The 18184-nt window shown below is 39.8% G+C and overlaps 1 protein-coding gene across 2 annotated transcripts in view; it reads right to left on the bottom strand.

Annotated features, from left to right (window-relative positions):
* Mrps28 (mitochondrial ribosomal protein S28) overlaps nucleotides 1-18184 on the bottom strand; it is a 104425-nt gene that overhangs the window by 68309 nt on the left and 17932 nt on the right. For both annotated transcript variants that reach the window (XM_035439994.1, XM_027398778.2), the window contains exon 2: nucleotides 14453-14634. In XM_035439994.1, coding sequence (XP_035295885.1) covers nucleotides 14453-14634 — 182 coding nt within the window. The remainder of the gene's footprint in view (nucleotides 1-14452; nucleotides 14635-18184) is intronic.

Below are 18184 nucleotides of genomic sequence, written 5' to 3'. Positions count from 1 at the left end.
GATGCAAAGATGTGCTGCATTCTTTTATGTCGCTTTTGTTTAACTGTGAAGCTGTGATTCTTTACCTGTCTAAAACACCTGATGTTCTAATAAAGAGCTGAATGGCTAATAGTGAGGCAGGAGAAAGGACAGATGGGTGCTGACAGACAGAGAGTTAAATAGGAGGAGAAACTGGGAAGAGGAGAAGAAAAGGGAAGAAAGAGCAAGATGCAACAAGGAAAGGAGGACGTCAGGATCCAGCCACCCACCCAGCCATGGAGTAAGAGTGAAAAAAAGATTTACAGAAGTAAAAGAAAGGTAAAACCCCAGAGGCAAAAGGTAGATGGGATAAGTTAAGAAAAGCTGGCTAGTAACAAGTCAAGCTAAGGATAGGCATTTATAAGAAAGAATAAGACTCCATGTGTGATTATTTGGGAGCTGGGTGCGCCACCCCCCAACAAAGAGTAATAAGAGTGAAAAAACAACCAACTACAAATGGTTTGTTTAATTAATTTACCATTTGTTGGTGATATTATTTGAATGTGTGTGTGTGTGTGTGTGTGTGTGTGTGTGTGTGTGTTACATTTCTGAGTTCTTTATGTTTGGAAATTCTTACTGTTAGATGAATAGCGGACAAATGTGTACTCCCATCTCGCAGGCTCTCTTCATACTGCTGTTTCCTCAGCTGTACAGAAACTCTTTCACTTCATGTAATCCTACTATCATTACTTGCTGTTATTTACTAGATTACTGGAGTCCCATTCAGAAAGTCTGTACTATGCCTGCATCTTTGACCGTTTTCCTCTACCAGTTTCACATCTTACGTGAACTACATAATAGAAATTTTGATAACAAGGCAATGCAAGTAAAATTGCTGAGTTCCAACATACATACATTTGCAGGAATATATTTTAGAAACCAATTCACCTTAAATTGTATATTCCACATTGAAAAATGCATAGTTTCTCCATTTTAATCATAATTGTTGATACCATCATTTTCATAAGGATACACACTATATAAGACTGCTTTCAAGGAAAATATCTTAAGGAAAAATTTGTTTGCTTAATAAATTCAAAGTGACTGAAGCAATATCATAAAATTCACATGAACATTATAATATGCTCAATCAGTACAAATTAAGGATCTAATTATACTTGTTTAATACTCAATTTGCATTTTAAAAGGGAACGCAAAGTACTCTATTTTAGGTCTAAAAATAAGGGTCTGAATTGTAACTTTAAAAGAAACCTAACTATGGTATATTTATGGATGCCACCCCCACTCAAAAATTAGAACATGCTAAGAACAAAGCATATTTTCAAGTACTGGACGATGCTGAACCTCATTGATTTATCTTACCAAGATGAAAATAAGGTATGTATAAACAGAGCTATAAATTTATAAGGGTCAATTATGCACATATCAGGTGTTTTCTAATGATTAAAATGAAGTGGTTTCTAAAGTAGGGGAGCATCCAAACAACTCTGTTGGAACAACTCTTCTTTGTTGTTGGGATTAGGGTGGTGCTGAAGAGAACATGTAATCCTACTATCATTACTTGCTTATCATTACTATCATTACTTACTTACTATCATTACTTGATAATGGCTGTAGAGCCATTATCTACCACTGAGTTATATCCCCACTTTCTTTTAGGAGGAAGCATATGCAAGAGAGATGAGAAAGGCAATGTCAGCAAGAACATGGGAGGGAAGGGCATACCCGACATGTCATGTCCACAGGAATTAATTTACCTCACCATCCAAATTGCCCTGCTCATCTCCCTTGCTCAAACCTACTTCTGTTAGTAAGCTTTCCAACACTGTGACAAATACCTGGCATAGTCAACTCAAAAAGAAGAAAAGGCATATTTTGGCTCATGGTTTTAGAAGTTTCTATTCATGGTGGCGTGGCTTGTTGCTTTTGAGCCTTCAGTGTGGCAATATTATCATAAAGGGTAAGCTCAGTGACAGAAGTCAGGAAACAAAAGGAAAAAGAGGCCAGCCTCCCTCCACACCTTTCAAGGACATGCCTCCAATCACCTCACTTCCTATCACTAGGCCCTGCCTCCTAAAGGTCTGACCTGCTCCCAAGAACCCACAGCCATTCTTTAACACCTGGACCTTTGTGGGAAGTAAAAAAAAAAAAAAAAGAAAAAGAAAAAGAAAAAAAACCCAAAAACCCACAACTTAAGACTCCTATATCTCCACCATATATACGATTTTATAAAGCACTTTCTGGAGAAACTAATCAGGATATATAGGCAAGAGCATCTAGGAACTTGTGTCTGTGGCACATCCTCTGAAAGGAACTGTCCTGAAGAAGTCCTAGCAAATGCAAGTTCAGGCATCCCATTCAGGCAAAGCAGCTGCATTTCTGACTGTGACATACAAGAGAAAAAATACAGATGAAGAAAAATAATAGGGATTTTAAAGGATGACCAAGACAATGAAAGGATGGACAATTTCCAAGATGAGAAAAGCCAGCAGGATTAAATGACGACAGAAAGCACTTGAGCAAAAAATGCTGGGCAGATGACCAGAGACCACTGTTAATGCATTCATGACATAATGGTGAGGGCAAAGCCTTGCTGGGGAATGAACAGAAATTTAGAGAACAGGCAGTTTCGGGGAAAAGAAAGAATGGAAAATATTTTAAGGGGGAAATATAAAATCAGAAGCATTTTATCAAAGAAAATACAATGGAGAAAATTTAAGGTAGTGAATAGGGAATCCAGAGAGTACTGGGTGAAATCATAGGAAATATCAGATATTTGATTACTTTTAAGTTTTAAAACAGTAATTTCATATGGTTCATGTAACATAAGAATTTGATTTCGAGCGTTGGTGGCGCACGCCTTTAATCCCAGCACTTGGGGGGCAGAGGCAGGCGGACCTCTGTGAGTTCGAGACCAGCCTGGTCTACAAGAACTAGTTCCAAGACAAGCTCCAAAGCTACACAGAGAAACCCTGTCTTGAAAAACAAAACAAACAAGACTCAGCTCTGACATCATTTAGCTGGGTGTTGGTGGCGCACGCTTTTAATCCCAGCACTCGGGAGGCAGAGGCAGGAGGATCTCTGTGAGTTCGAGGCCAGTCAATTATTTGGTAGTTGCTGGCAGGACAGAAACTTCTGCCTACAGAGGACTGACCTGATCTGAAATGGGTCTCTAAGCCAGATTCCTGTTTTATCTTTAGCATGACCCTTGGCCCAGATCCCTGCTAGAAGGCTCCCCTGCTGCACATATAACTAAGACTTAGACTAAAGCTCTGCTTTAGGCCCCTGCTGCTACATATAAAGCCTTGTGATAGAAGTGTGCCACTTAATGTAAATTAGGGTTTGTCCTCAGGCTCCCCAATCCTACATATTGCTTATGCTCTGGAATAAAGTTGAGCAGATTCACCAAAGTTGTCTCCTGGAGGACTGTCTCCATCATACTCATAGCCATACAAATAACCCTGTTCCCCACTTCCGCTCCCTCCACCCTCATGAAAAAATGCAGCCAACTATCCCAAAGAAGAAACAGAACTAAAGAATCCCCTCCCTCCAAAGAAAATATAGCAAAGGTAGAAAAAAAAATGTTTTCATTTTCTTAAATCTTTTTCTACCACATATTTCATTGTTTTATAAAGAGTTATAACAGGGCGGGGCGATAGCTTAGTCAGCAAAGGCCACTGCACAAGTGTGAGTACCTGAACTTTGGGTTCCTAGAACCTACCTAAAAAGTTAGGTATGGCAACATGCACTTATAATTTCAGCTTAGTGCTGGAGGGAGGGGAAGGGTAGAGATAGGTGGATTCCTAAGCCCACTGGTCAACTAACCTAGCCAAACTGATGAGCTTCAGATTCAGCAAGGGACTCAGCCTCAAAAGATAAATGTAGTCTGTGATTAAGGGATGACACCAGTGGCTGACATCTACTGTATGTCTATATGTGCACACATGTACATTTACCCATGTGCACATGTGTACACACAAATTACAAACAATACACACAGAAATTTTAAAAGCAGTTATAATAGGTTTTAGAATAAAAGTTGAGTTTTGTTCACAAAAAATATGCATAAACCTTGTATACCTCCCCATATAGGAGGCAGGCCAATCCAAACTCCCACCCCCAGGAAGTAGGTCTAGTGATTCAGACCTACAGAGTAGGGTGTTAGTGAAAATGCATGCTCCATGACACTGTTACCATGATTTCCCTGGCTCCCTTTCTTAGATTACTCATGAAGGCACTCACTGCATCTAGATGGAGAAAGAGGTCCATGTGGAAGGAACTGAGGTCTCCTGCCAACAACCAGCACCTTAATGCTATGGTGTGGATCTGGAGCATTCTCCAAAGACTCAGTGTTTATGGTTTGGTCACCAGCCCATGGCACAACTGGTAGCCCTCTACTCCCAGCCAAGACTTAAGATGACTGCTACCAGGCAAATACCTCCAATGAACTTCCTAAGAGACCCTGAGCTAGAATCATCCAGCTAAGGCACTCATTGATCCCGGGACCATATCAACAACATGAGACTAATAAATGTTTACTATTCTAAGTTACTAAGTTTTAGGATAACTTGTTATAGACTGTACTGGCTTTTGGATGTCAACTTGACACAAGCTGGAGTCAACAGAGTGGAAGTAGCTTCAGTTGAGGAAATGCCTCCATGAGATCCAGCTGTAAGGCATTTTCTCAATTAGTGACCAATGTGGGAGGACCCAGCCATGTTGGGTAGTGCCATCCCCAGGCTGCTGGTCCTGAGTTCTATAAGAAAGCAGGCTGAGCAAGCCAGGGAAGCAAGCCAGTAAGTATCTCCCCAACATGGCCTCTGTATCAGCATCTGCCTCCAGGTTTCAGTCCTGTTTGAGTTCCTGTTCAGACTTCCTCCAGTGATGGACTATGATCTAGAAGTGTAAGCCAAATAAACCTTTTTCTCCCCAACTTGTTTTTTGGTCCTGGTTTCATTGAAGCAATAGAAACCATAATCAAGACACATACAAATCGGAGATACCAACAATCATACTATGTGCACTCTGCCATACTTCATGCCACTTCCCCAGAAATACCCTTTCATTAATTTCTAATAACTTCTCCAGCTTTTAGATTCTAAAGTTCCATCTTTTAGAAAAGACTTTTTTCCCTGCTTACAAAACCATCTTAACTCTTTCTCTTAAGCACTTCATTCACTTGGACATTTGCTCATACATTTTTCTGCATTGTTGCTATGCTCTACAGATCTTTCAAACTGTATTTTACATACTGCAGTAAAGCTATGCAAAAGGTTTATTAAGGAAAAAAATCAAATTACACACACACACATGCATGTATGCATGTATGCATGAACACTTGTACTGGAAGTGAATCTGAAGAGCATGAAGCAGCAAACATGATGTGAAAGCTAGAAAGGAGCTATGCTATCTCAAGTATGCTCACTCTCTAGTGCCAAAGCATTGGGGTAAGCTACTTAAAATAACAGCCTCAGTTTCTTCAGGGTTTTTAAACAAGTTTCCTAACAGTATTAATATTATGGTAATAAAAAGATTTAAGAAAAAAATGCATGCAATTTTCTTCATAAAGTGTCTTGAAAAGAACAGATGGTTCAACAAATGTGAAATATTGTTCATGTTACAATAACCACAAATAACAAAATTTGTGCTGAAATACTAATCTCTGACTTTCCAGATGTTACCAAGTAGCAATGAATTAATGAAAAATTATACATGCTAAAGTAGAACCCAGATCTTCCATTAAAACAATTTTTAATATTTGGAAATTCCACTCTTGACTCAAGTGAAGGAGTGAAGCCTTGACTTTTTTTCCTGTGTCCTGAGGTTTTAATGTCGAAGTTCTTGTGGAAACACTTAAAAAGGCTTACATTCCTTGAGAAACAGCCACACCAAGCCATGGCCAAATCACTTGTGACTTTTGCAGTCCTGAGACAGCATTAAAAACTTACTAGATATTTCTTTTGACCATCTCTGCCCTGGTAGAGTTTTACACAGGTGACAACTACAAAGCAATCAGTTCTGGTAGCCACAAAAAAGAATCTGTTACAACCAAGCCAACAGAGCAAAATCCAAAAGCAGTTTCTATGATATGAGTCCCAACTACGAAAAACTTGAACCTCCTAATACTATGCACAGTTGATACCACATATTTGCACAAGTCGGACATCTCTAGAAAAGATCATAATTTACAATCTGACCACATGTGAACATATAACTCATATAACTATTGTCTTTAATTTAAAGTTAAATATAACACACCCTTTTACTTTTAAATTATTGTAGATGTATTAAAGAAGAGCTAGCTCACAGGATGAGTCTAAATCACCAATCTAGGCAAATATAGGCACACTTTTACAGTGTATTCTTTTCTCTTCTGAAACAGGGACTCAACTCAAATATTTATTTTCGCTTTGCCAATAATACACTTTGAAAACTTGAGTTTTTGAAGCATCCACTATATATTCCACTCTCTATTTGACCCTATATATTTCATAACCTGAAATAGAAACAAAGACTGGGAAATTAGCTTGTTTATTCCACCCCAGTGTCAGACAAAAGTACAAATAACATTCAGGGCACGTGCAAGTTACCTTGGAGCTGCCAATCATGCTTGTTTTGAAACTCTTCGATTTTCAGAGCTGTCAATCATGTGTGTTGTGATAGAGATGCCAGAGTAGAGATAATGCATTAAGAGATATAACCCTCATTTACACATTAATAAATAGACTTTTTACTTATACAACTGAGCTGGATGATTTTACAGAAATGCTTGCAATTCCTGAAAAATGAAAATATAACTATGAAATGAAAAGGTTTCAAGAATTTGACAAATCAATAACCATGAATAAACTGCGGAGATGCTGTATTTTGATAAAGGTAGAAGCACTCCTTGCCTGGTAACTATTCAGAAGTTGAATGCCCAAGAATGGGAATGAGAGAATCAAACCAATCTTAATGTGAGCAAGCAGGCAAAAATGTCTAAAATAACACCCTTCTGCTCTACCTCCCCAGTATAGCCCAATGCACTACCTACCTTGTACGTCACATCTGAAATAGAAAACTGTTCAAAACCTACCCTCTGCCTCCTGTATCAAGAACAGGGTCATCTCTCCCTACTTTGCTGAGGAATTTCTATTTCCCCACCCTCAGGCTTTATTCACACTGCCATTTCTTTCTAACAGTTTCCTCAATGACCTAACTATAGCATTTTTCTTTCAGTAAACGCTCCATGTAACCTGTTAAAATATTTCAATGGCTATTTGTCCCCTTCCAGATAAAGCCACACTTTTTAGAACAGAATATATATTACTGAAAACTACATTCTGTCTACCTGCCACCTTGCCTAGTACATCTCCTAAACACAGGTTGGCTAAACCATTTAAGTTCCCAGACATAGGCTCTCTTATCTGGCAACCAAGTCTCTTGCTCTCACCCATACTTCCCACTAATGTCAGCAGCCCCTCTGTAATAGCCTCCCTGATGATGCACACAATGGAAACACTGACCCATAGTCTCCATTCCTAAAGAACACAGTGAAAAGAATGAACACGGTGTTATTTGTATGGCGTTATTCTCTGCACCATGGACTAACACAACTCTTGGGATGCAGAGATTATCTTTAATCCGTGTATCATTAGCATTAATAATACTGAGGTAGCTTTAATACAGTAGTCCTCAACTTTTCCTAATGCTATAACCCTTTAATACAGTCCCTCATGTTGTGGTAATCACCAACCATAAAATTATTTCATTGCTACTTCATAACTGTAATTTTGATACTGTTATCAATCATACTGTAAGTATCTGTGCTTTCCTACGGTCTAAACCCCTGTGAAAGGGTCATTTGACCCCAAAGGGGTAGAGACACACTGCTCTACCAGGTATATACTTAAAGTTTTCTGGATTCAATGAAAAATTATACTATGCTCTGTTTGTTTAAAAATAAATGTTTTACAGGTATATTCTAAAGCAAACAAATTAATCAATATCATAAATCTATTCTTTAGGCTTAACAATTTTTAAAAGGACTTTCATGATCTACTTACAAGTTTGCTGTAAGAATTTTTAATTCTTCAAACACAATCTAGAATCCAATAATCTCATCTTATTTTTCCTACTATTCCATACTGAAGGTGTTAAAGTTTCTACCATGACAACTGCTCATGTCCCAAACACTCAGCACCTTGGCTGGTTCAACAGACACTGCTGACACCATTTTGTAACGAGAAGTCTTTTTGCCAAGCTGCCCATGTGGGCACCCTAAATAACACATAGAGACTTATATTAGGTACAATGCTACTGGCCAATGACTAGGATTTCTTACTTGCTAGGTCAGTTTTAATTATCAGCCATAATTATTAATCTATATATTTTATAAAGACTTATCTGATCGAGGACACCAGTGGCATGCGTCCTCTCTAGTTGGGCTCACATGGCGGCTCCAGGAGGAAGAGGAAAAGAGTGATTTCTTGCTTGTCCCTGCTTATATTCTGAGTCTTCCTGCTATGTCACTTCCTGCCTGATCACAAGACTTTAATACATTTCCCAGAATCCTCCTTGACTCCAAGTCCCGCCTCACTTGCTGCCTCATTGGCCAAACAGTGCTTTATTCAACAACCAGTAAGATAAACATATACAGAAGGACGTCCCCCATCACAGAAATGGGCATCACACCAGATGAAACAAAACTATACAACTGGGAGTTATGTGGTTACTGAACAGTAATTCTATATGGTATCTGGGTGATGATAAAATATATAAATTCAAATTTGTAAATATAACTTTGGGACATAAAAAATAGAAAAGGTTAAGTTTTAAGCCCAGTGAAATGTAAAGCTGCTACATTCTATAAAAGCACCAAAGAATTAAAAGTTAGTACTATGTGTATCAAAGGACTTCTGTTCCCTGCAGAATAAACTGCATTTCTACATAGCATGAGCCACACTGACTTCAGCTACCAATCACTGATAAACATAACTAATTCCTGTTATTACTGTTGTCACTAAAATTACAATCTGGATTTATTCTAAAAAGTCTGGGCCTTATTCATTACCGTACTGGTGATAACACTATCAAACATAGAATACCATTGTCTTAGTCAGTTTAGGATGCTACAACAAAGCCTCAGAAAAAATGGCAGCTCAGAGGTCTGAAAGTTAAGGAGTCCAAGAAGGTAGCAGCTGAGTCTGTGTCTAATGAAGGCCAAGCCTTGGAGCATTGTGTCTATCCTCAACTGGTGGAAGGATCAAGGAAGCTCTCAAGTGCCTCTTTTACAAAGCACTAATGCCACTTATGAGGGAAGTACTCTCATGACTTAATCCCTTTTCAATAGCCCCACAAGCTTCCTAATAACATCACAATGGTAATCACGTTGTAACATCTGAATCTTCACACACACACAGACACACACACACACACACACACACACACACACACACACACACACACACACACACACACACACAATCACTCAGACCACAGCAACCATGGCCACCTGAACAGAATACTATAGCAAACTACCATGTATTCTTTAACAGATCTGTATCGCCCTTTCTCACTAATGCACTGCTTTCAATGTCCCTGGTAGAAAAGTACTTCAAAGGTGAGACTACATTTTGATGACATGTGAATGCTCTTGTGTTTCATGATCTGGAAAGCAGCAAAGTTGGGCAGAAAACCCTCATGGGCCCTGGATTAACACAGAGTCCTATGCTGTCTGCCTTGTTAATTACTAATTGTGTAACTGCAGCACATTAGGCCCAGAGATTCATTTCATTCATTTGGAAAATAGCAATGATATTATCTACATTCTGTTTTTGTGAGCTATTCACACTGGGACAAACCTGTTAATATGAGTATACATTGTGTGCATATGACAGAAGAAAAAATATTTAAAGAAAAGGGTAGGCAAATACTGAAAAAGTACATTGTCTAAATCATGCCCAAATTAATCCTGACTTGGAGGAAGTCTGAATAAAGATAAAACTTGATTTCTAAAGTACTGAAAGAGAAGTCAGGATGCAGCTGATGAATAGTAAATAAATATGCACCGCCTATTTATAGTGACTTCAAATGTGTCCTAACAGAAGATTTGATCACTCAGAAACTGTCCATCGGAGGTCTGATGCTATAGAGTAGGAATGCAAACATCTCTCAAACCCATAATCTAAACATACAGGGACAACAGGAGAGGCACTGCCATGCTGGACCTCATTACTGCTCATTCCAGTGAGACCATCTTCCTGGCAGTGAAAAAGGTCAGGCCAACATTTGTTTGAAAGCTTCCACCCACACATTTTGTTTTGCATACAAATAGGAATGAAACATGACTGAAGCAGTAACTACACGGGCCTAACATTTTTCTACAGTACTTTCAAAGCTTCAGTGGCAGACACCTATGTAAACTTATAGTAAACTGATGACTTTTAGATAGAACCTACACATTTCTACACATACAAATCAAGAGATTTAATAAATACTTTGTGGACAGTAGAAAAACCTCACAATACAATAAAAGATGGACGACGAACAATCTAGCTTAGTTTCTCTCTTAAAAACCATGTTATGTATTGTAGGCAGCAGAAGCAAATAATCAAAGTCCCAGATTAAATTGTGACTGAACTGAACTACTCCTTAGACATACTTAGGTCTATCGCTTCTGGTCCACAGAAGAAGAAACGGCGTGTAAGCTTCAGTTTCTGCTTTATCATTCTAAAAAAGGTCCTCTGACGGCATTTCTCATCTATGTCAATATAGGCTGTGAGCAAAGGTTCTATTACTTCTCTACTCACCTGCATTTTGTCACCATATTCTCCTTTTCCATTTGTAGGGTTACTGCTATTTGAAACTAATTTATATGCTTATATACTACCTATTCCTTTCCCCCATTAGACAGAATCTTTACTTCACAATGACAGAGAATGATGTTTTTTGGTTTGTTTGGTTTTTTTTTTCACTAGCCCTGTCAATAGTGCCCCAGCACACTGAGATCTAGTAAGTATGAACGACTATATGAATATACAAATGAGCACATCAACCCCTGCACAACCTTCTTCATAATCTTCATTCATAAATGCATGAAGTTTGTGAGTAGTTTGGAAGTTAAGGAGCTATTTCTAGATACTGGACAAACGGTTTATCAAAGCAGGAGCTGAGAGATAGCTACTGCAGGTAACTACAGAACCAACAGATGTACATATTTACCTCACTTAAATACAGAAAGGAGGGAGGAGGGAGAGAGGGAGAGAGGGAGGGAGGGAAGGAGGGAGGGAGGGAGGAAACAGCAACTGCTCTAAACACTAGAGATCTTATTTGCAAAAGCACTGTGAACTGCTCATCCATTCTCCTTCCAAAAGACTTGTTAAGTAGTTGCTTTTACTTTGGAAGACAGATGGTGGTGGGGCTACATATACAGTCATTTCTCTAAGAATGTATACTCATGTGTGTGTGAACAGTTTTAAATGAAATTCTAAGGTTTAGTATATATTGCAACAAATTCTAACATTTAACAACTTAAAGCTTACATTATAAAGAATATCCAAAACACAATATAGTCCACATAAGAGAATATCTAATTTCAAATATTGACATTTAAAAATTTGCAATTTAGCAAATGAGAAAGAATTAAATCTGTAATTCTGAAATTTTCTACTCAAGACATTCTGAAGGCATTCCGAAATATTATGTTCAAGAAAATGACATAATGACAAAACAGATGTAAAATTTTAACTAAATGAAAAAAGACCAACCAAAATTTTTAAAAACTTCAATCCTTTAGAGAAAGTGCCAGATGTAGTGCTATATATACAACTATAATCCCAGCATTCAGGAGGGAGGCAGAAGCAGGAATGCCCAAGTTCCAGGTCAGTGAGGGCAACATAACAAGACTCTGCCTCAAACACAAGAAGCAAAACATCTCAGGTATCTGGAAGTTACAATAAATTTGACTGAGTAGGGAACTATCCACTAATAGTTTTATCTACAAATAGGTTTAACATGTCTGAGGGACAGCTTTAGAGAATATATATCTACATCTGGCCCTCCATAACATTTCAATAATAACTACATTACAGCAGGAACATCTGCCTCCCAGACGCCATCCATGTTCTAAATACTGATATGCAGACTAACCCCTTCAGCCACCCTATAAAGCACACATATACATTACAGTGTTGAAATCTGGACTGCAGATATGCCCAGATTAGAGTTTCTTTAGGTCTTACTATTTTGGACTGGGTTTGTATGTGTTTTACATTTGCCTGAGCCATCACTTCCCATTCCAGGGAGCAAAGGAAATCGATTGTCTGCCTAGGTCTCAGTGGCTTACACCACTCAGCTTAATGAAACAGACGTTGATATCTGATTAGCTGAGACAGAGGTGTGCTGGAGAGGTTCAAACTACCTTGTGAGAGCCCACTGTCTACATCTTCCCAGATATGCATTTAGTGATACCAAACTGGTAATGTGAAATTGACCAAGAAGGGAGCGGTTTATAGTCCAGAAGTTGGCAAAGCTGGGGTTCTTGTTAAAATAAAAAATAAACTGTTAAATGGTCTCTCAGATATCACTGATGTGAAAAACAAATGGGTATTTCACTAATTTTGTCAGATAGAACAAGCCTATGATCTTAACTGGGTGAGCCCAGTTACTACCTGCACTTGTAAACACCCAGAGTGCTCAGGAAGGGGTAACTACCTCTTAGAATTGCTCTCTTGGACTATTCATTTCTATTAATACAATTGGTTCTTTCCTTTTCACATGTGTATGTGCTGTGTGTGGTACAGGGCAGTGTGTGCACATGTGCCTGCATCTGGGTATGTAGGAGTATGTGTGTATTGCAGGTATGCATGCATGTGTGTCTATGTGGAGGCCTGAGACTGATGTCTAAAGCCTTCTGTGGTCATTTTCTACTGAGATAAGGTCTCTAGTCTAGCTAGTCAGTTTACTCAGGGAATCTGCTGTTTCCACCTTCCAAATGTCAGTATTACAGGCAGGAGCCACACCACCCACTCAGCATTTATGTAGGTTCTGTGAATCCAAACACTGGTCCTTCTGTTTGCTATTTGTTCAGCAGGTGCTTTAACTACTGAGCCATCTCCCAGACCATCTTTTCTTCCTTTTCGAGACTGGGTCTCACTAAGTAACCATGGCCAGCCTAGAACTCGCTATGAGGACCAGCCTGGCCTAGAATTCATCATAAGAGATCCACCAGTCTCTGCCTCCAAGAGCTAGGATTAAAGGTGTGTGAGATGAACATGGCACAAACTTCCTTTCTATTTGTATATATATACACAGTGTGTGTGTGTTTGAATGTATATGCCTATATATGTGTAAGCCTAAGATTGACATCGGGTAACTTCCGTGAGCACTCTCCATCTTATTTACTGAGGCAGACTCTCTCACTTGAACCCAGAGCTTGCCGGTTCAACTACTGCAGATAAGCAGCTTCCTCCAGGAACCCTATTTCTGACTTCCATGAGCATTACCATATTGTCTGCAGAAGGTTCTGAGAATAAGTGATAGTTGAGTACACGGTCTTAAAAAGATATCTATAACATCCCCCCTAAGGCTCAAGGAACATTTCAGAAGAGGGGGCAGAAAACTGTAAGAGCCAGAAGACAGGGAGAAGAGCTGCAAAGTACCAGCTTCTAGGCAAGACATAGACAGGTATTGCAATCAAGGGCTCACAGAAGCTTCAGTGCCTGCACTAGATCTGCAAAATGAGCTCATCAATAGCCAGGCAAGGACATGAGCAGAGGACAGGTTGACGGGACCCTGTCTCTCACTACTGAATTATCAGCTAACAGACTCAGGGAGAGGGAAGTTATTGCTTGCAGTCTGTGCCCACTGGTGACCCTCCCAGGCTCCAGTGTGTACTTCAAATTCAGTGGTCACATCAATGGTCCCAGTTAACCTAAATGAGTCATACAACAAAACAAGTTCAAAAGGAGTCATGAACTTGGAAAGGGTCGGGTAGGAAGGAGAATGTGTTCATCATGATGGGAGGGAGATAAGAGAGAGAAGGGAGGAGTAATCAAAATGTATCATCTATGTATGAAATTGTCAAAGAACCAAGTTAATTAAAAAAAATCAACAAAACCTTTGTGGTACATTAACCTTTATAACTACACAGGTATGGGGAAGGTATGCATTCACAAGTGTATGGAGACCAGAGGTCAACATCTCAACATTGGATGTCATGTCTTAGGCACTGTCCATCATGCATTCTTTTTTGAGACAGGGTCTTTCATTGACCTCAAGCTCCCCAGGTAGACTATACTGGCTGGTCAGTAAACGTTAGGGATCCACCTGCCTCCCAGCACTGGAATTACAACTGCATGTACCACACATGGCTTTCTGTGGGGTTCCAGGGTTGGAACTCTGGTCCTTATGATAGCAGAACAAGCAATTTACTGACAGTCCTTTCCCTACTCCTATGAATACATTAAAGTCACTTAGAAATGATTCTACTTACCCGCCATCCACCTCTGGTCTTTTACACACACAGTGAAACTTGCCACCAAAATCTATGTAGAGATCATCCTCCACAATATGAAAGATCCGTCCAATGACCAGTTTGTCCTTGGCAGGCCCCATCTGTGTCAGTGGAGAGTGTCTCAGCATGGAGGCAAAGGATTCCACATTTTTTGGAGACTCCTAAATATGAGAAGAAATATTTATATACATGAAATCCACCAAAAAGATGAGAGTAAGTTTAACAGGGACTTAAAGAGGAAATTTCACAAAACCAATTTTCTGTATACTTACACTGTGCAGAATTAATTCAACACTAAAAGTGGAAGTCTGCTCCACAAGACAGTAATATTCTTTCACTTCCTCTTCCTCCCTTTCTTTCTCACAAAAGAACCAAAGGAAAGGGTCTGGTAGGGAAGTAAGGAGAGCAGGCAGGACATGGGAAGTGGTATCATATCCTGGGCCCTTGAAGCACATCCAAAGAGACCACACTGACCTCACTCCCAGAACTGACCACCTGTAAAAAATGTCTAGCCCAGAGAGAGTGACTTTATCACAAATATCAGTCTGAGTATGAGTTCTTGTTATAGAATAATTTTAGACAACTCGGGTTGGTCTTCATACCCCCCACTTTTTTTTTTTTTTCTGATATAAAGTTCCCAAGGGAAAATAGCCTCTAACTTTTTTCTACTACAAACTTTTTAGGAGTCTTCTAGCAGTAGAAAGCTGGACAGGGGATGTTGTGAAGGAATTTTCTTATTCTTACAACTGTTTCTCAGGCATGCTTCTTTAGAAATCTGAATACAAACTTGTGTTTTCTAGTCATCTTTAATTTCAATATGAGATGTGCGTATGGATGTTGGTGCAAAATAAGCACCAGATTTCTATTTGTGACAGCAAATTACAGAGGAATATTAATAAATTGATGTGTCTACCTCTACCTACCTACACCCTGAATTATGAATGAGTTTTACATACTACTCAAGGATTATTAATCATTCAGTGGTATATATTTTCAATTACACAACCACATTTGTAACAGAATTTTAATGTATACTCTGTGTTACAAACTCAAACGTCTGGCCCTGGGAGGCATCCTGGAAGAACAAGAGGCCAGGTAGGGAGAGCCACCACTCTGCCTTTTAAAAGTGCATACATGTTGAAAAAGAAAACAAACAAACAAATAATACACACTCCGTTTTATAAATGAGACAAAACATGCCTAACATACTGGGAAGGACTCCTCAGCATACAAAGTCAATACAAGCCAAAGCCACATCAGTAGATCTGGACACCAGGGATAGCCAGGAGCTCATCCTACCAGCTTATAGCTCCTCAGTTCGGCTCCGCAAAAGTATCTTAAAAGCAGATCTTGCTTTGTGGTGGTGGCATACACCTTTAATTCTGGCACTCGGGAGGCCGAGGCAGGGGGGATCTCTGAGTTCGAAACTGGCCTGATCTACAAACTGAGTTCCAGAACAACCAGGACAATTACCCAGAGAAACCCTGTCTCCAAAAACAAAAGCAAAAAACAAAACAAACAAACAAACAAACAAGGAGGTCTTGCTGAAATAAAGGGAAAGGCACACCCTACGGCAGCAGTTCTCAACCTTCCTAATGCTGCAACCCTTTAATACAGTTCCTCATCTTGTGACCCCCCAACCATAAAATTATTTCATTGTTACTTCATAACTGTAACTTTGCTACTGTTATGATTGTAATGTAAATATCTGTGTTTTCCAATGCTTTTAGGTGACCCCTGTGAAAGGGTCATTCTACACCTCCAAAAGGGTTGAAACCCACAGGTTAAGAACCACTGTCCCAGAGGCTCAATTCTGCCCAGCCCTGAATAGAGCAGAGTCACACTAAGTAAGCCAGGGGAAGAAACAAGACAACCACCATGTTCCTCTGCTGGAAGCCACTAAGCTACCCAAAGCAATCACCACCAGAGCAGCTGGGAAGACCAGACAGATATCAATGTAGGGTCTCACTGTGCTTGTAGCCAGGAGGGCCCCACCCACACTGATCCCTATGAGGTTTCTTCTTTTAATTTTTTCTCAGCTGACTCATTAAAGCCAGAGCCCAAGTAAAACAAGAGGATCCAAAAATTAAACATGTACTTAGGGCCCACTCCTAAAATACACAATCTTCTTTATAAACGTGAAGGATGCCTGGGCTAAGAGCAGTGAGGCAGCAGGTAGCACTTCTCCCTCAGGTTTCGAAGACAGTATATTGGACTATTTAATAAAGATTTCCCTGAGTGGCAAGATGGCTCGGAGGGTAAGGGCACCTGCTGACAAGCCTGACACCTGAGTACAATTGCTAATATCCACTTGGTAGGAGAGCTCCAGCAACTTGCCCTCTCCCCTCCACAGGCAATCTATGCACACACACAAATAGGTGAAAATAAAGTTTTAGTAAATCTGTTTTAAAATATTTATTCCATTATATACTTTTCTAACAGTCTACTTTAAATCAAATGAGAATGAAACATTTCTTTGTCTTCTGTTACCTTTGTCTTTATCACATTTTACAATGGGAGCAAATGTGTCTTTAATGAATGAAAGGGTTTTGCTGCAAGCATAAGACCCCTGGGTTAAAACCTAAATTTATTCTTTAATCATGTATTCATCATCACTCACTGACTTTTGGAAGTCATTTTAGATAATCAGATAAAAACCATAATCTAGAACCATCTATGATTTCCTGGAGCCTAAACCATTTACTTGTCAATTGATTTCTAAACGTATCAAATATGGCAACTCCCACAGCACATTCTGACAACAGGTAGCCCTGTTAATAAAGTGTCTGAAACAACACTTAGCTCCCTGCATGCTAACACAGCTCACAGACAGTAGATGCATTGTCAACTGCTGGTCTGCCTCACAGAACTCAGTTGAGTGATGAAAAACATCGCCATAAAGCTCATTCAGGGAGGGAGGCCTGAGCTTCAGCAGCATCAGAGTGAGGCCTGAACCTCAGGCCTGGGAGCAACATCAGGGGGAGGCCAGAGTCTCAGGGCCCTGAACAGGGAGCAACCACTGAGTGAGATGTGAGACGACGACAGCAGCATCCAGTAGTGGCTTCCAGAAGCTATCACAAGAAGTTCCTCTGGGAAACAGCACCTGTGTCCCAGTCAACACCCACTGACATTTCTTGGTTGGAGATACCCCACTGCTACAGTGACCACTGGACCCTCAGCCCCCACCTATACCTAGAGGAGCAATCACCAGAGCTGTAGTCCCACCTATACCTCAAGGAGCAACCACCTGAGCCTTGGACCCACTTCTACCAGGAGGAACAATCAATCACCTGGGGCTCTGTTCTGCTTGAGTATGAAGGAATACTCAACAGAGCCACAGCCCACCCCCCACTATACCAATTGAAGAAAGAGAGATACCTTGAAGTACAAGCTCCACCTATACCAATTAGAGGAAGAGATGTGTAGACATCGAGGTAAGAACACACTTAACAATATAAAGAGCAATACAGCACCACTAGGAACTAGGAACAACAGCAAGACCTGAACATCCCAACACAGATAAAGCAGAAGAAAATGACCTAAGAAATAACTTTATGAGGATGACTGAGCCCCTTAAAGAGGAAATGAAAAATTCCCCTAAAGAAATGGAGAAGACAAACAAAAAATTGGAAGTTATCCACAAATCCCTTAAAGAAAACCAAGAAAAAGCAATCAAACAAGTGAAGGAAACGATTCAAGACTTGAAATTTG

The sequence above is a fragment of the Cricetulus griseus genome, chromosome 2 (genome assembly GCF_003668045.3).
Source record: "Cricetulus griseus strain 17A/GY chromosome 2, alternate assembly CriGri-PICRH-1.0, whole genome shotgun sequence".
NCBI lineage: Eukaryota > Metazoa > Chordata > Mammalia > Rodentia > Cricetidae > Cricetulus > Cricetulus griseus.
The sequence above is the reverse complement of the archived record's forward strand: the minus strand, read 5'-3'. Positions and strand labels throughout refer to the sequence as shown.